The sequence below is a fragment of the Nipponia nippon genome, unplaced genomic scaffold (assembly GCF_047370975.1).
Source record: "Nipponia nippon isolate SJK-2023a ecotype South Korea unplaced genomic scaffold, ASM4737097v1 scaffold_50, whole genome shotgun sequence".
Lineage (NCBI taxonomy): Eukaryota > Metazoa > Chordata > Aves > Pelecaniformes > Threskiornithidae > Nipponia > Nipponia nippon.
Window position 1 is genome coordinate 483,272 of NW_028262370.1, and position 21,101 is coordinate 504,372.

General features: G+C 59.1%; 1 protein-coding gene across 1 annotated transcript in view; it reads right to left on the reverse strand.

Moving 5' to 3' along the window:
* LOC104009141 (tenascin-X) overlaps positions 1-21,101 on the reverse strand; it is a 71,075-nt gene that overhangs the window by 41,390 nt on the left and 8,584 nt on the right. The window contains 15 exon segments of the mRNA XM_087734921.1: positions 616-903; positions 1,838-2,140; positions 2,911-3,204; positions 4,623-4,916; positions 5,874-6,167; positions 7,113-7,400; positions 9,171-9,458; positions 10,314-10,616; positions 11,387-11,680; positions 12,696-12,983; positions 13,800-14,093; positions 15,014-15,307; positions 16,796-17,083; positions 18,897-19,190; positions 20,258-20,551. Of these exon segments, the coding sequence (XP_087591047.1) occupies positions 616-903; positions 1,838-2,140; positions 2,911-3,204; positions 4,623-4,916; positions 5,874-6,167; positions 7,113-7,400; positions 9,171-9,458; positions 10,314-10,616; positions 11,387-11,680; positions 12,696-12,983; positions 13,800-14,093; positions 15,014-15,307; positions 16,796-17,083; positions 18,897-19,190; positions 20,258-20,551 (4,398 nt within the window).

Genomic DNA, 21,101 nt, shown 5'->3' on the forward strand with positions numbered 1-21,101 from the left:
TACCATCCATCCCTCTGTCCCTCCATCCCTCCATCCCTCCGTCCCTCCATCCAACCATGGCTCTCTCCAAGCATCGAAACCACCGAGGCCATGAACCAGCCACAAACTCATCTCTCTGTCCACCAAGCGACCCAACCCTCCATCAATGCACTCGGTCACCCAATCCATCCAGCCCTCCAGCCACCCAATCATCCACCCATCCACCCATCCATCCACCCATCCATCCATCCATCCATCCATCCATCCACCCATCCATCCATCCATCCATCCATCCATCCATCCATCCATCCATCATCCATCCGTTATTTCATGTATCCACTCAAAAATCCATCCACCCCCTCAACCACCCACCCATCCACTCAACCAACCAACCAAACCTCCATCCATCCATCCATCCATCCATCCATCCATCCATCCATCCAGTCCATCCATCCATCCCCCCATCCCCCAGCCTCCCATGCACCCGTACCTCCAGCCGTGCCCCACTCAGCACCCAACACCTATTCCCATTTCCCACAAGGCCCAAGGCACCAGCACGGGCCCTGTCCCAGCGCCTGCCCTCATCCAAATCCAGCGCCCAAAGGGAACACGGATGGAGCCCACAGACGCCCTCACCTGTGACAGCGTCGGTGGAGACGGGGCCCAGGCGCTTCCGACCCCACACCCCGTACAGGTTGAACTTGTAGCGCCGCGACGGGGACAGCCCCACCACGCTCACCGTGCGCGAGCCACCGGCCACGGGCAACACCTGCGCCTGCCCTTGCGCATCCCTGTACTGCACCGTGAAGGAGTCAAAGGTGCCCTCGGGGACGCTCCACTCCAGCTGCACGGAGTCAGAGGTGACCTGGGAGGCCGTGAGCTCGCCCAGGATCGGCTGGGGTGGTGGCTCCTCCTCTTGTGGGGCTGGGGCTGCAGTCGAGACAGCACAATGCAGGGCATAAAATTCCACGAGCCCGTCCATCCATCCATCCATCCATCCAGAAACCAAGCACCATCCAGCCAATGCTCTCTCCATCCTTCAGGCAATCACTTATCATCCACCCATCCATCCAAGCCCCATCCATCGAGCTGATCCTCCAAACACCAACCAGCCCACCCACCCACCCAAACACACATCCAGCTCTCCACCTCCTTCTCCATGCACCCACCCACGCCTCCAGCCCTCCCATCACCCATTTCCCAGCTCATCAGACATCCGTCCGTCCGTACGTCCACCCATCGTCCCTTTTTCCTTCCCTCATTCTTTGAATCCATTCCTCCCTCAAACCATCCAAACACCTAAACATTCATTTCTTCCAGCAGCTACCATCCATCCCTCCATCCCTCCATCCCTCCATCCCTCCGTCCCTCCATCCAACCATGGCTCTCTCCAAGCATCCAAACCACCGAGGCCATGAACCAGCCACAAACTCATCTCTCTGTCCACCAAGCGACCCAACCCTCCATCAATGCACTCGGTCACCCAATCCATCCAGCCCTCCAGCCACCCAATCATCCATCCATCATCCATCCATCCATCATCCATCCGTTATTTCATGTATCCACTCAAAAATCCGTCCACCCCCTCAACCACCCACCCATCCACTCAACCAACCAACCAAACCTCCATCCATCCATCCATCCATCCATCCATCCATCCATCCATCCATCCAGTCCATCCATCCATCCCCCAGCCTCCCATGCACCCGTACCTCCAGCCATGCCCCACTCAGCACCCAACACCTATTCCCATTTCCCACAAGGCCCAAGGCACCAGCACGGGCCCTGTCCCAGCGCCTGCCCTCATCCAAACCCAGCGCCCAAAGGGAACACGGATGGAGCCCACAGACGCCCTCACCTGTGACAGCGTCGGTGGAGACGGGGCCCAGGCGCTTCCGACCCCACACCCCGTACAGGTTGAACTTGTAGCGCCGCGACGGGGACAGCCCCACCACGCTCACCGTGCGCGAGCCACCGGCCACGGGCAACACCTGCGCCTGCCCTTGCGCATCCTTGTACTGCACCGTGAAGGAGTCAAAGGTGCCCTCGGGGACGCTCCACTCCAGCTGCACGGAGTCAGAGGTGACCTGGGAGGCCGTGAGCTCGCCCAGGATCGGCTGCGATGGTGGCTCCTCTGATGGCAGTTCCTCCGATAGCGGGGCTGAGGCATCGAAGGAGAGGCACAAAGTAGGGTACACAGGGGAACATCCATCCTTCCAACCATCCACCCATCAATGAACTCTGCCAACCATCCAACCAGCAATCCATCCCATCGTGGATCGGTACGCCATTTGCCAGTCTCACCAGCCAGCCGGTGCCAAAGTTCTTCCTCAATTAGATCACTCATCCATCCATCAGCGTCTTTCATCATCCCCCCATTGTCTTCCCATCCGCCCAACCACCACTGATCCACCCACCCACCCCCCATCCATCTCTCCTCCCATTTCACCCCAGTTTAGACCACAAGCCCCCTCACCCATCTCTTTAGCTTTCCATATCCAGGTCCATCCACGGAACCAGCCAGCCGTTCAGCTACCCAGTCATTTCATCAGCCCCCATCCCACCACCCACTCAACCTGCTGTCTGTATGTCCGTACAACCACCGGCCCATCCATCCATTCCCAGTTCCAATCGTCCTACCATCCATTTCCCAGTGCACCGCTACCCTTCCCTCACTCCTTGATTTCCCCTACTCATCCATCCATCCATCATCCATCCATCATCCATCCATCATCCATCCACCCACCCACCAAACCACTCATTCCTCCAGTCCAGCCTCCCTCCCTCCGTTCCACTCTCCGACCTTGCATGGGCCCTTCCCCACCTCCCTCCCCAGGTCAATGCCCAAGGGATCTTCCCACTCAACGGGCTCCAGCCCCACAGCAACCAGGGCCCACAGGGGTCACAGACGGGGCCCGCAGATGTCCTCACCTGTGACAGCGTCGGTGGAGACGGGGCCCAGGCGCTTCCGACCCCACACCCCGTACAGGTTGAACTTGTAGCGCCGCGACGGGGACAGCCCCACCACGCTCACCGTGCGCGAGCCACCGGCCACGGGCAACACCTGCGCCTGCCCTTGCGCATCCCTGTACTGCACCGTGAAGGAGTCAAAGGTGCCCTCGGGGACGCTCCACTCCAGCTGCACGGAGTCAGAGGTGACCTGGGAGGCCGTGAGCTCGCCCAGGATCGGCTGGGGTGGTGGCTCCTCCTCTTGTGGGGCTGGGGCTGCAGTCGAGACAGCACAATGCAGGGCATAAAATTCCACGAGCCCGTCCATCCATCCAGAAACCAAGCACCATCCAGCCAATGCTCTCTCCATCCTTCAGGCAATCACTTATCATCCACCCATCCATCCAAGCCCCATCCATCGAGCTGATCCTCCAAACACCAACCAGCCCACCCACCCACCCAAACACACATCCAGCTCTCCACCTCCTTCTCCATGCACCCACCCACGCCTCCAGCCCTCCCATCACCCATTTCCCAGGAACAATCCTCCACCATCACGGCAGCCAGCCAATCCCCTGGCTTTCCATCCACTTCTTCCTTCAGTTGGCTCTTTAATCTCGCCCTCCGTTCAATCACCCAACCAGCAAACCCCTCACTTCATCCTCCAAACAAACAACCACCTCCCCCAACACCCCTCCACCTATCCACCCTTCCGCCCTTCCATCCAACCACCCACCTATCAACTCCTTTCAGCCACTCCGGCCACGAACCAGCCACAAACTCCACCGCCCTCCATCTCTCCAGCCAGCAGCCGAGCCAACCATCCATCCATGCATTCCTTCAGCCAGCCTTCCCTTCATCCACCCACCCCTCCCGCCATCCCACAAGTGTCCAGCTCGCCGTGCACTCAACAACCCCCGTCTTCTCCTAGCCATCCTTCCGCTCCTAAATCCACCCGTCCACGCTTCGCTCCAGACACCCATCCAACCATTCAATCAACCATCCCGTCCACGAAGCACCCACACACTCAGCTCATCAGCCATCCATCCGTCCGTCCGTCCGTCCGTCCACCCATCGTCCCTTTTTCCTTCCGTCACTCCTTGAATCCATTCCTCCCTCAAACCATCCAAACACCTAAACATTCATTTCATCCAGCAGCTACCATCCATCCCTCTGTCCCTCCATCCCTCCATCCCTCCGTCCCTCCATCCAACCATGGCTCTCTCCAAGCATCGAAACCACCGAGGCCATGAACCAGCCACAAACTCATCTCTCTGTCCACCAAGCGACCCAACCCTCCATCAATGCACTCGGTCACCCAATCCATCCAGCCCTCCAGCCACCCAGTCATCCATCCATCCATCCACCCATCCATCCATCCATCATCCATCCGTTATTTCATGTATCCACTCAAAAATCCGTCCACCCCCTCAACCACCCACCCATCCACTCAACCAACCAACCAAACCTCCATCCATCCATCCATCCATCCATCCATCCAGTCCATCCATCCATCCCCCCATCCCCCAGCCTCCCATGCACCCGTACCTCCAGCCGTGCCCCACTCAGCACCCAACACCTATTCCCATTTCCCACAAGGCCCAAGGCACCAGCACGGGCCCTGTCCCAGCGCCTGCCCTCATCCAAACCCAGCGCCCAAAGGGAACACGGATGGAGCCCACAGACGCCCTCACCTGTGACAGCGTCGGTGGAGACGGGGCCCAGGCGCTTCCGACCCCACACCCCGTACAGGTTGAACTTGTAGCGCCGCGACGGGGACAGCCCCACCACGCTCACCGTGCGCGAGCCACCGGCCACGGGCAACACCTGCGCCTGCCCTTGCGCATCCTTGTACTGCACCGTGAAGGAGTCAAAGGTGCCCTCGGGGACGCTCCACTCCAGCTGCACGGAGTCAGAGGTGACCTGGGAGGCCGTGAGCTCGCCCAGGATCGGCTGGGGTGGTGGCTCCTCCTCTTGTGGGGCTGGGGCTGCAGTCGAGAGAGCACAGTGCAGGGCATAAAATTCCACGAGCCCGTCCATCCATCCAGAAACCAAGCACCATCCAGCCAATGCTCTCTCCATCCTTCAGGCAATCACTTATCATCCACCCATCCATCCAAGCCCCATCCATCGAGCTGATCCTCCAAACACCAACCAACCCAACCACCCACCCAAACACACATCCAGCTCTCCACCTCCTTCTCCATGCACCCACCCATGCCTCCAGCCCTCCCATCACCCATTTCCCAGCTCATCAGCCATCCGTCCGTCCGTACGTCCACCCATCGTCCCTTTTTCCTTCCCTCATTCTTTGAATCCATTCCTCCCTCAAACCATCCAAACACCTAAACATTCATTTCTTCCAGCAGCTACCATCCATCCCTCTGTCCCTCCATCCCTCCATCCCTCCATCCAACCATGGCTCTCTCCAAGCATCGAAACCACCGAGGCCATGAACCAGCCACAAACTCATCTCTCTGTCCACCAAGCGACCCAACTCTCCATCAATGCACTCGGTCACCCAATCCATCCAGCCCTCCAGCCACCCAATCATCCACCCATCCATCCACCCATCCATCCATCCACCCATCCATCCATCCATCCACCCACCCATCCATCCATCATCCATCCGTTATTTCATGTATCCACTCAAAAATCCGTCCACCCCCTCAACCACCCACCCATCCACTCAACCAACCAACCAAACCTCCATCCATCCATCCATCCATCCATCCATCCATCCATCCATCCAGTCCATCCATCCATCCCCCCATCCCCCAGCCTCCCATGCACCCGTACCTCCAGCCGTGCCCCACTCAGCACCCAACACCTATTCCCATTTCCCACAAGGCCCAAGGCACCAGCACGGGCCCTGTCCCAGCGCCTGCCCTCATCCAAATCCAGCGCCCAAAGGGAACACGGATGGAGCCCACAGACGCCCTCACCTGTGACAGCGTCGGTGGAGACGGGGCCCAGGCGCTTCCGACCCCACACCCCGTACAGGTTGAACTTGTAGCGCCGCGACGGGGACAGCCCCACCACGCTCACCGTGCGCGAGCCACCGGCCACGGGCAACACCTGCGCCTGCCCTTGCGCATCCCTGTACTGCACCGTGAAGGAGTCAAAGGTGCCCTCGGGGACGCTCCACTCCAGCTGCACGGAGTCAGAGGTGACCTGGGAGGCCGTGAGCTCGCCCAGGATCGGCTGGGGTGGTGGCTCCTCCTCTTGTGGGGCTGGGGCTGCAGTCGAGACAGCACAGTGCAGGGCATAAAATTCCACGAGCCCGTCCATCCATCCAGAAACCAAGCACCATCCAGCCAATGCTCTCTCCATCCTTCAGGCAATCACTTATCATCCACCCATCCATCCAAGCCCCATCCATCGAGCTGATCCTCCAAACACCAACCAGCCCACCCACCCACCCAAACACACATCCAGCTCTCCACCTCCTTCTCCATGCACCCACCCACGCCTCCAGCCCTCCCATCACCCATTTCCCAGCTCATCAGCCATCCGTCCGTCCGTACGTCCACCCATCGTCCCTTTTTCCTTCCGTCACTCCTTGAATCCATTCCTCCCTCAAACCATCCAAACACCTAAACATTCATTTCTTCCAGCAGCTACCATCCATCCCTCTGTCCCTCCATCCCTCCATCCCTCCATCCAACCATGGCTCTCTCCAAGCATCGAAACCACAGAGGCCATGAACCAGCCACAAACTCATCTCTCTGTCCACCAAGCGACCCAACCCTCCATCAATGCACTCGGTCACCCAATCCATCCAGCCCTCCAGCCACCCAATCATCCACCCACCCATCCACCCATCCATCCATCCATCCACCCATCATCCATCCGTTATTTCATGTATCCACTCAAAAATCCATCCACCCCCTCAACCACCCACCCATCCACTCAACCAACCAACCAAACCTCCATCCATCCATCCATCCATCCATGCATCCATCCATCCATCCATCCATCCATCCCCCCAGTCCATCCATCCATCCCCCCATCCCCCAGCCTCCCATGCACCCGTACCTCCAGCCGTGCCCCACTCAGCACCCAACACCTATTCCCATTTCCCACAAGGCCCAAGGCACCAGCACGGGCCCTGTCCCAGCGCCTGCCCTCATCCAAACCCAGCGCCCAAAGGGAACACGGATGGAGCCCACAGACGCCCTCACCTGTGACAGCGTCGGTGGAGACGGGGCCCAGGCGCTTCCGACCCCACACCCCGTACAGGTTGAACTTGTAGCGCCGCGACGGGGACAGCCCCACCACGCTCACCGTGCGCGAGCCACCGGCCACGGGCAACACCTGCGCCTGCCCTTGCGCATCCCTGTACTGCACCGTGAAGGAGTCAAAGGTGCCCTCGGGGACGCTCCACTCCAGCTGCACGGAGTCAGAGGTGACCTGGGAGGCCGTGAGCTCGCCCAGGATCGGCTGCGATGGTGGCTCCTCCTCCGGCTCAGCTGCAGCTGCAACAGAGAGAGCACAACGCAAGGCATAACGATTGAACTGTCTATCTCCATCCTTCCATCCCTCCATCCTATTTTCTATCCAGCCGTTGTCTCATCCATCCATCCATTCTACTCATCAGCGCTCCATTCATCATCTCACTCACTCTCCCACCTGCCCTTCCATCCACCCTTATCACTCTTCCACCCGTCATCCTTCCCCCGTCCAGCCAGCCATGTCCTTCCACTCACCCACCTCGTCATTCATCCACCCACCCAAGCACCACCCACCTGACAACTGCTCCACCCATGCACACTCCAACTTCTTCTCCACCAGGCATTCCATCCAGTCCTTATCCATCCCATCCTCTGTGCATCACTGCACCAAGCCCTCCATCAATGCAGCCAGCCAGTTGGCCAGCCAGCCAATCCCCTGGCTTTCCATCCACTTCTTCCTTCAGTTGGCTCTTTAATCTCGCCCTCCGTTCAATCACCCAACCAGCAAACCCCTCACTTCATCCTCCAAACAAACAACCACCTCCCCCAACACCCCTCCACCTATCCACCCTTCCGCCCTTCCATCCAACCACCCACCTATCAACTCCTTTCAGCCACTCCGGCCACGAACCAGCCACAAACTCCACCGCCCTCCATCTCTCCAGCCAGCAGCCGAGCCAACCATCCATCCATGCATTCCTTCAGCCAGCCTTCCCTTCATCCACCCACCCCTCCCGCCATCCCACAAGTGTCCAGCTCGCCGTGCACTCAACAACCCCCGTCTTCTCCTAGCCATCCTTCCGCTCCTAAATCCACCCGTCCACGCTTCACTCCAGACACCCATCCAACCATTCAATCAACCATCCCGTCCACGAAGCACCCACACACTCAGCTCATCAGCCATCCATCCGTCCGTCCGTCCACCCATCGTCCCTTTTTCCTTCCGTCACTCCTTGAATCCATTCCTCCCTCAAACCATCCAAACTCCTAAACATTCATTTCATCCAGCAGCTACCATCCATCCCTCTGTCCCTCCATCCCTCCATCCCTCCGTCCCTCCATCCAACCATGGCTCTCTCCAAGCATCGAAACCACCGAGGCCATGAACCAGCCACAAACTCATCTCTCTGTCCACCAAGCGACCCAACCCTCCATCAATGCACTCGGTCACCCAATCCATCCAGCCCTCCAGCCACCCAATCATCCACCCATCCATCCACCCATCCACCCATCCATCCATCCATCCACCCATCCATCCATCCATCCATCATCCATCCGTTATTTCATGTATCCACTCAAAAATCTGTCCACCACCTCAACCACCCACCCATCCACTCAACCAACCAACCAAACCTCCATCCATCCACCCATCCATCCATCCATCCATCCATTCCATCGATTCGATCAACCATTCCATCCATCCATCCATCCATCCATCCATCCATCCACCCACCCATCCATCCATCCATGCATCCATCCATCATCCATCCGTTATTTCATGTATCCACTCAAAAATCTGTCCACCACCTCAACCACCCACCCATCCACTCAACCAACCAACCAAACCTCCATCCATCCACCCATCCATCCATCCAGTCCATCCATCCATCCCCCCATCCCCCAGCCTCCCATGCACCCGTACCTCCAGCCGTGCCCCACTCAGCACCCAACACCTATTCCCATTTCCCACAAGGCCCAAGGCACCAGCACGGGCCCTGTCCCAGCGCCTGCCCTCATCCAAACCCAGCGCCCAAAGGGAACACGGATGGAGCCCACAGACGCCCTCACCTGTGACAGCATCGGTGGAGACGGGGCCCAGGCGCTTCCGACCCCACACCCCGTACAGGTTGAACTTGTAGCGCCGCGACGGGGACAGCCCCACCACGCTCACCGTGCGCGAGCCACCGGCCACGGGCAACACCTGCGCCTGCCCTTGCGCATCCCTGTACTGCACCGTGAAGGAGTCAAAGGTGCCCTCGGGGACGCTCCACTCCAGCTGCACGGAGTCAGAGGTGACCTGGGAGGCCGTGAGCTCGCCCAGGATCGGCTGGGGTGGTGGCTCCTCCTCTTGTGGGGCTGGGGCTGCAGTCGAGACAGCACAGTGCAGGGCATAAAATTCCGTGAGCCCGTCCATCCATCCAGAAACCAAGCACCATCCAGCCAATGCTCTCTCCATCCTTCAGGCAATCACTTATCATCCACCCATCCATCCAAGCCCCATCCATCGAGCTGATCCTCCAAACACCAACCAACCCACCCACCCACCCAAACACACATCCAGCTCTCCACCTCCTTCTCCATGCACCCACCCACGCCTCCAGCCCTCCCATCACCCATTTCCCAGCTCATCAGCCATCCGTCCGTCCGTACGTCCACCCATCGTCCCTTTTTCCTTCCGTCACTCCTTGAATCCATTCCTCCCTCAAACCATCCAAACACCTAAACATTCATTTCTTCCAGCAGCTACCATCCATCCCTCTGTCCCTCCATCCCTCCATCCCTCTGTCCCTCCATCCCTCCATCCCTCCATCCCTCCATCCCTCCATCCAACCATGGCTCTCTCCAAGCATCCAAACCACCGAGGCCATGAACCAGCCACAAACTCATCTCTCTGTCCACCAAGCGACCCAACCCTCCATCAATGCACTCGGTCACCCAATCCATCCAGCCCTCCAGCCACCCAATCATCCATCCATCCACCCATCCATCCATCCACCCATCCATCCATCCATCCATCCATCCATCCATCCATCCCCCCATCCCCCAGCCTCCCATGCACCCGTACCTCCAGCCGTGCCCCACTCAGCACCCAACACCTATTCCCATTTCCCACAAGGCCCAAGGCACCAGCACGGGCCCTGTCCCAGCGCCTGCCCTCATCCAAACCCAGCGCCCAAAGGGAACACGGATGGAGCCCACAGACGCCCTCACCTGTGACAGCGTCGGTGGAGACGGGGCCCAGGCGCTTCCGACCCCACACCCCGTACAGGTTGAACTTGTAGCGCCGCGACGGGGACAGCCCCACCACGCTCACCGTGCGCGAGCCACCGGCCACGGGCAACACCTGCGCCTGCCCTTGCGCATCCTTGTACTGCACCGTGAAGGAGTCAAAGGTGCCCTCGGGGACGCTCCACTCCAGCTGCACGGAGTCAGAGGTGACCTGGGAGGCCGTGAGCTCGCCCAGGATCGGCTGCGATGGTGGCTCCTCTGATGGCAGTTCCTCCGATAGCGGGGCTGAGGCATCGAAGGAGAGGCACAAAGTAGGGTACACAGGGGAACATCCATCCTTCCAACCATCCACCCATCAATGAACTCTGCCAACCATCCAACCAGCAATCCATCCCATCATGGATCGGTACGCCATTTGCCAGTCTCGCCAGCCAGCCGGTGCCAAAGTTCTTCCTCAATTAGATCACTCATCCATCCATCAGCGTCTTTCATCATCCCCCCATTGTCTTCCCATCCGCCCAACCACCACTGATCCACCCACCCACCCCCCATCCATCTCTCCTCCCATTTCACCCCAGTTTAGACCACAAGCCCCCTCACCCATCTCTTTAGCTTTCCATATCCAGGTCCATCCACGGAACCAGCCAGCCGTTCAGCTACCCAGTCATTTCATCAGCCCCCATCCCACCACCCACTCAACCTGCTGTCTGTATGTCCGTACAACCACCGGCCCATCCATCCATTCCCAGTTCCAATCGTCCTACCATCCATTTCCCAGTGCACCGCTACCCTTCCCTCACTCCTTGATTTCCCCTACTCATCCATCCATCCATCATCCATCCATCATCCATCCATCATCCATCCACCCACCCACCAAACCACTCATTCCTCCAGTCCAGCCTCCCTCCCTCCGTTCCACTCTCCGACCTTGCACGGGCCCTTCCCTCCCTCCCTCCCCAGGTCAATGCCCAAGGGATCTTCCCACTCAATGGGCTCCAGCCCCACAGCAACCAGGGCCCACAGGGGTCACAGACGGGGCCCGCAGATGTCCTCACCTGTGACAGCGTCGGTGGAGACGGGGCCCAGGCGCTTCCGACCCCACACCCCGTACAGGTTGAACTTGTAGCGCCGCGACGGGGACAGCCCCACCACGCTCACCGTGCGCGAGCCACCGGCCACGGGCAACACCTGCGCCTGCCCTTGCGCATCCTTGTACTGCACCGTGAAGGAGTCAAAGGTGCCCTCGGGGACGCTCCACTCCAGCTGCACGGAGTCAGAGGTGACCTGGGAGGCCGTGAGCTCGCCCAGGATCGGCTGGGGTGGTGGCTCCTCCTCTTGTGGGGCTGGGGCTGCAGTCGAGAGAGCACAGTGCAGGGCATAAAATTCCACGAGCCCGTCCATCCATCCAGAAACCAAGCACCATCCAGCCAATGCTCTCTCCATCCTTCAGGCAATCACTTATCATCCACCCATCCATCCAAGCCCCATCCATCGAGCTGATCCTCCAAACACCAACCAACCCAACCACCCACCCAAACACACATCCAGCTCTCCACCTCCTTCTCCATGCACCCACCCACGCCTCCAGCCCTCCCATCACCCATTTCCCAGCTCATCAGCCATCCATCCATCCGTACGTCCACCCATCGTCCCTTTTTCCTTCCGTCACTCCTTGAATCCATTCCTCCCTCAAACCATCCAAACACCTAAACATTCATTTCTTCCAGCAGCTACCATCCATCCCTCTGTCCCTCCATCCCTCCATCCCTCCATCCCTCCATCCAACCATGGCTCTCTCCAAGCATCCAAACCACTGAGGCCATGAACCAGCCACAAACTCATCTCTCTGTCCACCAAGCGACCCAACCCTCCATCAATGCACTCGGTCACCCAATCCATCCAGCCCTCCAGCCACCCAATCATCCACCCATCCATCCACCCATCCATCCACCCATCCATCCATCCATCCATCCACCCATCCATCCATCCAACCACCCATCCATCCATCCATCCATCATCCATCCATCCACCCATCCATCCACCCATCCATCATCCATCCGTTATTTCATGTATCCACTCAAAAATCCGTCCACCCCCTCAACCACCCACCCATCCACTCAACCAACCAACCAAACCTCCATCCATCCACCCATCCATCCATCCATCCATCCATCCATCCATCCATCCCCCCATCCCCCAGCCTCCCATGCACCCGTACCTCCAGCCGTGCCCCACTCAGCACCCAACACCTATTCCCATTTCCCACAAGGCCCAAGGCACCAGCACGGGCCCTGTCCCAGCGCCTGCCCTCATCCAAACCCAGCGCCCAAAGGGAACACGGATGGAGCCCACAGACGCCCTCACCTGTGACAGCGTCGGTGGAGACGGGGCCCAGGCGCTTCCGACCCCACACCCCGTACAGGTTGAACTTGTAGCGCCGCGACGGGGACAGCCCCACCACGCTCACCGTGCGCGAGCCACCGGCCACGGGCAGCACTTGCGCCTGCCCTTGCGCATCCCTGTACTGCACCGTGAAGGAGTCAAAGGTGCCCTCGGGGACGCTCCACTCCAGCTGCACGGAGTCAGAGGTGACCTGGGAGGCCGTGAGCTCGCCCAGGATCGGCTGGGGTGGTGGCTCCTCCTCTTGTGGGGCTGGGGCTGCAGTCGAGAGAACACAGTGCAGGCCATAAACATCCATGGCTCTGTCCCAGCGGCCATCCATCCTTTTTTCTACCCAACCGTTCATCCATCATCCACGCATACACTCACCTCATCATCCCTACACTCATCTGTTACCCCAAGCACCCACCCACCCCTTCTTCCAGCCGTCCTCCACACCGCTCCTCCCATCAGCCTTCCAACCACCCACACAGGCATCCTTCCGCTCACCATCTCTCTGTCCATTCACCCACCGAATCCTCCAAGCACCGCCCAAAGCACCCAAACAAACACCTTACCGGCCACCTAGCTACTCAGTAAGGCAGCTCTTTGGTCACCCACCATGTCAGCCATTCATTCACCCACGTGGTCATCACTCTCTTCATCCACCCACCAGGCCCTTTCCCAACCTGGCCATCCAACCCTCTCTCCCTCCCTTTCCCCGTCCAACCCGCCATGCCTCCATCCACCCAATCAACCACGTTTCCATGCACCATCCCAGCCTACGTCCCATGAATCCATTCCTCTGCCCAACCATCCTGTCACTCATGATCCATCAAAACACCCATCTCTCCAGGCAGCCATCCCTTCAGATGTCTATCCATCCAATCAACCGATTCACCACCCACCCACCCATCCATTCCTCCAAACCAGCCTCCCTCCCTCCATTCCACTCTCCGACCTTGCACGGGCCCTTCCCTCCCTCCCTCCCCAGGTCAATGCCCAAGGGATCTTCCCACTCAACGGGCTCCAGCCCCACAGCAACCAGGGCCCACAGGGGTCACAGACGGGGCCCGCAGATGTCCTCACCTGTGACAGCGTCGGTGGAGACGGGGCCCAGGCGCTTCCGACCCCACACCCCGTACAGGTTGAACTTGTAGCGCCGCGACGGGGACAGCCCCACCACGCTCACCGTGCGCGAGCCACCGGCCACGGGCAACACCTGCGCCTGCCCTTGCGCATCCCTGTACTGCACCGTGAAGGAGTCAAAGGTGCCCTCGGGGACGCTCCACTCCAGCTGCACGGAGTCAGAGGTGACCTGGGAGGCCGTGAGCTCGCCCAGGATCGGCTGGGGTGGTGGCTCCTCCTCTTGTGGGGCTGGGGCTGCAGTCGAGAGAGCACAATGCAGGGCATAAAATTCCACGAGCCCGTCCATCCATCCAGAAACCAAGCACCATCCAGCCAATGCTCTCTCCATCCTTCAGGCAATCACTTATCATCCACCCATCCATCCAAGCCCCATCCATCGAGCTGATCCTCCAAACACCAACCAGCCCACCCACCCACCCAAACACACATCCAGCTCTCCACCTCCTTCTCCATGCACCCACCCACGCCTCCAGCCCTCCCATCACCCATTTCCCAGCTCATCAGCCATCCGTCCGTCCGTCCGTCCACCCATCGTCCCTTTTTCCTTCCCTCATTCTTTGAATCCATTCCTCCCTCAAACCATCCAAACACCTAAACATTCATTTCTTCCAGCAGCTACCATCCATCCCTCTGTCCCTCCATCCCTCCATCCCTCCATCCAACCATGGCTCTCTCCAAGCATCGAAACCACCGAGGCCATGAACCAGCCACAAACTCATCTCTCTGTCCACCAAGCGACCCAACCCTCCATCAATGCACTCGGTCACCCAATCCATCCAGCCCTCCAGCCACCCAATCATCCACCCACCCATCCACCCATCCATCCATCCACCCATCCATCCACCCATCCACCCATCCATCCATCCATCCTCCATCCGTTATTTCATGTATCCACTCAAAAATCCGTCCACCCCCTCAACCACCCACCCATCCACTCAACCAACCAACCAAACCTCCATCCATCCATCCCCCCATCCCCCCATCCCCCAGCCTCCCATGCACCCGTACCTCCAGCCATGCCCCACTCAGCACCCAACACCTATTCCCATTTCCCACAAGGCCCAAGGCACCAGCACGGGCCCTGTCCCAGCGCCTGCCCTCATCCAAACCCAGCGCCCAAAGGGAACACGGATGGAGCCCACAGACGCCCTCACCTGTGACAGCGTCGGTGGAGATGGGGCCCAGGCGCTTCCGACCCCACACCCCGTACAGGTTGAACTTGTAGCGCCGCGACGGGGACAGACCTGGCACGCTCACCGTGCGCGAGCCACCGGCCACGGGCAACACCTGCGCCTGCCCTTGCGCATCCCTGTACTGCACCGTGAAGGAGTCAAAGGTGCCCTCGGGGACGCTCCACTCCAGCTGCACGGAGTCAGAGGTGACCTGGGAGGCCGTGAGCTCGCCCAGGATCGGCTGGGGTGGTGGCTCCTCCTCTTGTGGGGCTGGGGCTGCAGTCGAGAGAACACAGTGCAGGCCATAAAATTCCACGAGCCCGTCCATCCATCCAGAAACCAAGCACCATCCAGCCAATGCTCTCTCCATCCTTCAGGCAATCACTTATCATCCACCCATCCATCCAAGCCCCATCCATCGAGCTGATCCTCCAAACACCAACCAACCCAACCACCCACCCAAACACACATCCAGCTCTCCACCTCCTTCTCCATGCACCCACCCACGCCTCCAGCCCTCCCATCACCCATTTCCCAGGAACAATCCTCCACCATCACGGCAGCCAGCCAATCCCCTGGCTTTCCATCCACTTCTTCCTTCAGTTGGCTCTTTAATCTCGCCCTCCGTTCAATCACCCAACCAGCAAACCCCTCACTTCATCCTCCAAACAAACAACCACCTCCCCCAACACCCCTCCACCTATCCACCCTTCCGCCCTTCCATCCAACCACCCACCTATCAACTCCTTTCAGCCACTCCGGCCACGAACCAGCCACAAACTCCACCGCCCTCCATCTCTCCAGCCAGCAGCCGAGCCAACCATCCATCCATGCATTCCTTCAGCCAGCCTTCCCTTCATCCACCCACCCCTCCCGCCATCCCACAAGTGTCCAGCTCGCCGTGCACTCAACAACCCCCGTCTTCTCCTAGCCATCCTTCCGCTCCTAAATCCACCCGTCCACGCTTCGCTCCAGACACCCATCCAACCATTCAATCAACCATCCCGTCCACGAAGCACCCACACACTCAGCTCATCAGCCATCCATCCGTCCGTCCGTCCGTCCGTCCACCCATCGTCCCTTTTTCCTTCCGTCACTCCTTGAATCCATTCCTCCCTCAAACCATCCAAACACCTAAACATTCATTTCATCCAGCAGCTACCATCCATCCCTCTGTCCCTCCATCCCTCCATCCAACCATGGCTCTCTCCAAGCATCGAAACCACCGAGGCCATGAACCAGCCACAAACTCATCTCTCTGTCCACCAAGCGACCCAACCCTCCATCAATGCACTCGGTCACCCAATCCATCCAGCCCTCCAGCCACCCAATCATCCATCCATCCATCCACCCATCCATCCATATCCATCTATACATCCATCCATCCATCCACCCATCCATCCATCCATCCATCCATCCATCCATCATCCATCCGTTATTTCATGTATCCACTCAAAAATCCGTCCACCCCCTCAACCACCCACCCATCCACTCAACCAACCAACCAAACCTCCATCCATCCATCCATCCATCCATCCATCCATCCATCCATCCATCCATTCGATCAACCATTCCATCCATCCATCCCCCCATCCCCCAGCCTCCCATGCACCCGTACCTCCAGCCGTGCCCCACTCAGCACCCAACACCTATTCCCATTTCCCACAAGGCCCAAGGCACCAGCACGGGCCCTGTCCCAGCGCCTGCCCTCATCCAAACCCAGCGCCCAAAGGGAACACGGATGGAGCCCACAGACGCCCTCACCTGTGACAGCATCGGTGGAGATGGGGCCCAGGCGCTTCCGACCCCACACCCCGTACAGGTTGAACTTGTAGTGCCGCGACGGGGACAGCCCCACCACGCTCACCGTGCGCGAGCCACCGGCCACGGGCAACACCTGCGCCTGCCCTTGCGCATCCCTGTACTGCACCGTGAAGGAGTCAAAGGTGCCCTCGGGGACGCTCCACTCCAGCTGCACAGAGTCAGAGGTGACCTGGGAGGCTGTGAGCTCGCCCAGGATTGGCTGCGATGGTGGTTCCTCCTCTTGTGGGGCTGGGGCTGCAGTCGAGAGAGCACAATGCAGGGCATAAAATTCCATGAGCCCGTCCATCCATCCATCCATCCAGAAACCAGATATTAATCCATGCAGTGCTCTCTCCATCCTTCCTGCAATCAATTATCATCCACCCACCCATCCATCCATCCATGCACCCATCCATCCAAGTCCCATCCATCGAGCTGATCCTCCACCCACCCACCCAAGCACACATCCAGCTCTCCACCTCCTTCTCCATGCACCCACCCACGCCTCCAGCCCTCCCATCACCCATTTCCCAGGAACAACCCTCCCACCATCACAGCAGGCATTCAACCAGTCACCAGCCATTAACTGCGCCATTTGCCACCCCACCAGTTTGCCCACTTATCCCTCTGCTTCTTATCAACGCATTCATCCCTCCACCAATCCGTCTGTCCATTCATAGCATCACAGACTAGAATCACAGAATGGTTAAGGTTGGAAAAGACACTTAAGACCATCAAGTCCAACCGTTAACCCAGCACTGCCAAGCCCACCACTGAACCATGTCCCCAAGCACCACGTCTACCCGGCTTTTAAATCCCTCCAGGGATGGGGACGCAGCCCCTGCCCTGGGCAGCCTGGGCCAGGGCCTGACAGCCCTTTCGGGGAAGAAGTTTTTCCCAATACCCAACCTAACCCTGCCCTGGCGCAGCTTGGGGCCGTTCCCTCTCGTTCCATCGCTTGTGACTGGGGAGAAGAGACCGACCCCCCCGGCTCCAGCCTCCTTTCAGGCAGTTGCAGAAAGCGATGAGGGCTCCCCTCAGCCTCCTCTTCTCCAGGCTGAGCCCCCCCAGCTCCCCCAGCCGCTCCTCCCCAGCCTTGGGCTCCAGCCCCTGCCCCAGCCTCGCTGCCCTGCTCTGGCCACGCTCCAGCCCCTCCATGGCCTTCTTGGGGTGAGGGGCCCAGCGCTGAGCACAGCATTCGAGGGGCGGCCTCACCAGTGCCCAGCACAGGGGCACCATCACCTCCCTGCTCCTGCTGGCCACACTGTTCCTGACACAAGCCAGGATGCCACTGGCCCTCTTGGCCACCTGGGCACACTGCTGGCTCATGTTCAGCGGCTGTCGACCAGCACCCCCAGGCCCTTTCCCGCCGGGCAGCTCCCAGCCGCTCCTCCCCACACCTGCAGCGGTGCCTGGGGTCGTTGTGCCCCAAGTGCAGGACCCGGCCCTGAGCCTTGTTGCCCCTCACCCCGTGGCCTGGGCCCATCGCCCCAGCCTGGCCAGGGCCCTCTGCAGAGCCTCCCTGCCCCCCAGCAGATCAACGCTCCCGCCCGACTGGGTGTCGTCTGCAAACTGGCTGAGGGTGCCCTCGATCCCCTCCTCCAGATCATCCATAAAGACATTGAACAGAACTGGCCCCAGTACTGAGCCCTGGGGAACACCACTGGCTGTCCGTCTGTCCGTCCTTCTCAGCATCCATGCTTCCATCTCGAGGACCGTTACTTCAGGCACCCCTCCATCCATTCTTCTCCCTACCTCTCCATGCAAGCATTCAGCCATGGATCTCACCCTCGGGGCAGCCGTGCTGCCAAACATCCACCCAGCCACTCATCTGCCCAGCCACATTCTCCTCTCCATTTGCCCAGGAATCCGCCCGTCCTCCAAGACGGCATCCATTCAACCAGGCCGTTATTCACCCCCCCACCCCTCTCTCTTGCCTGCTCCCATCCCTTTGTCCATCCAACAGGCAACACCCCAGAGCTGTCCCCGCTGTCCCACCTCCTGCCACACTCCAAACCCAGCGCCCAAAGGGGACATGGAAGGAACCCGCAGACGCCCTCACCTGTGACAGCGTCGGTGGAGACGGGGCCCAGGCGCTTCCGACCCCACACCCCGTACAGGTTGAACTTGTAGCGCCGCGACGGGGACAGCCCCACCACGCTCACCGTGCGCGAGCCACTGGCCACGGGCAACACCTGCGCCTGCCCTTGCGCATCCCTGTACTGCACCGTGAAGGAGTCAAAGGTGCCCTCGGGGACGCTCCACTCCAGCTGCACGGAGTCAGAGGTGACCTGGGAGGCTGTGAGCTCGCCCAGGATTGGCTGCGATGGCGGTTCCTCCTTTGGTGGTGCCGGGGCTGCAATGGGGACAGCACAATGCAGGACACTCTGGGGACAGACATCCCTCTCTCTCTCCCTCCTTCCCTCACTCCATCCCTCCATCAGTCTATCTGCCTGTCTGTCCATCCATCTAATCACCCACCCATCACTCAACTCACCCAACCACCTCCCCTTCCATCCTTTTCCCATTCTTCCAGCTGTTTCTCTGCCCATCCACTTGTCCATCCCGTTATCCCTTCGTCAGGGAATTCAGGCAGCCAGCCTGCAAGAAATCTGTCCTTCCATCCATCTGTCCATCCCTCTATCCATCCATGTGTCTTCCCACCCATCCACGCTTCCTTCCATCCTGTCACCCATCACCTTGCCATGACCATTCTCCCTCACGTCCGTTCATGGATCCATGAACCCAACTGCCCAAGCAGGAGCCCATCCATCCATTCATTCAGTAAACCGCCCAGTTATTCACCCGACCACCCATGCTTCCATCCATCCCTGCTGCCAGCCATCCATCTATCCAGCCATCCATCAGTCCACCCAATCATTTTTCCAGCCACTCATCCAAAAATCCCATCCATCCATCAATCCATCCCTCCATCCAATCCCATCCATCCATCCACCCATTCCCATCCATCCATCCTTCCCCATCCATCCACCCATCCAATCCCAACCATCCATTCATCCTCCATCCATCCCTCCATCCAATCCAATGCATCCGTCTATCCTTCCCCGTCCATCCATCCATCCATCCATCCATCCATCCATCCATCCAATCCCAACAATCCATCCATCCTCCATCCATCCATCCCTCCACCCATCATCATCATCCATCCACCCATCCAATCCCAACCATCCCTTCACTTACCTACCATCCAATCAACCACCCTCACACTCCTCCGATCCGCCCCCCTTCCATACAAACATCCCTCCAGCTCTCTGACCTCGCACACACCCACGCCCACCACCAAATCAAGGGCCAGAAGCTCCTCCCATATCCCTCAAGGTCAAAGGACCTGCCAAGGCTCCTGACTTCACTCCAAACCCAGCGCCCGCAGAGGACACAGGTGGTACCCAGAGATACCCTCACCTGTGAGGGCATCAGTGGAGATAAGACCAATCCGTTTCCGACCCCACACCCCGTACAGGTTGAACTTGTAGCGCCGCGACGGGGACAGCCCCGGCACGGTCACCGTGCGGGATCCACCATCAACTGCAAGTGCCTGAGGTTGGCCTTGGGCATCCCTGTACTGCACCGTGAAGGAGTCAAAGGTGCCCTCAAGGACGCTCCACTCCAGCTGGATGGAATGAGGGGTGACCTGGGAGACCGTGAGCCCGCCCAGGCGGGGCCGAAGTGGTGGTTCCTCCGATGGCGGGGCCGGCACTGCAATGGAGATGGCACAAAGTAGAACATGAAGATCCACCCTCCCATGCATCCTTCTGCTGAACCATCTGTTCGCCCACCCGTCTGATCATGCACCCTTCAATCCGAGCACCCAACCATCCACCCATCCTCCTGTTGAGCCAACTGGGTGTCCACCCATCCGTCCAATCATCCATTCATTCTGTTCTTTGTCTGTTGTTCCATCCATCAGTCCACTTATCTGTCTCTCCGTTCATTTGTCCATTCAAGGATCCAGGCTTCCATCCATTCAATGACCTGTTTTTCCACTCATTTTTCCTTACATCAATCTTTGAATTCACCTACCCACCCTCCCACCCATCCATCCATCTTTCCATCCATCAAACCATTGTCCATCCATCCTTCCATCCATCCATCCATCCACCCACCCACCCCAACCATCCACCCACCGACCCATCCAACCACAATAGAATCATAGAACCATAGAGTTGTTTAGGTTGGAAAAGATCTTTAAGATCATCAAGTCCAGCCGTTAACCCAGCACTGCCAAGCCCACCACTAAACCATGTCT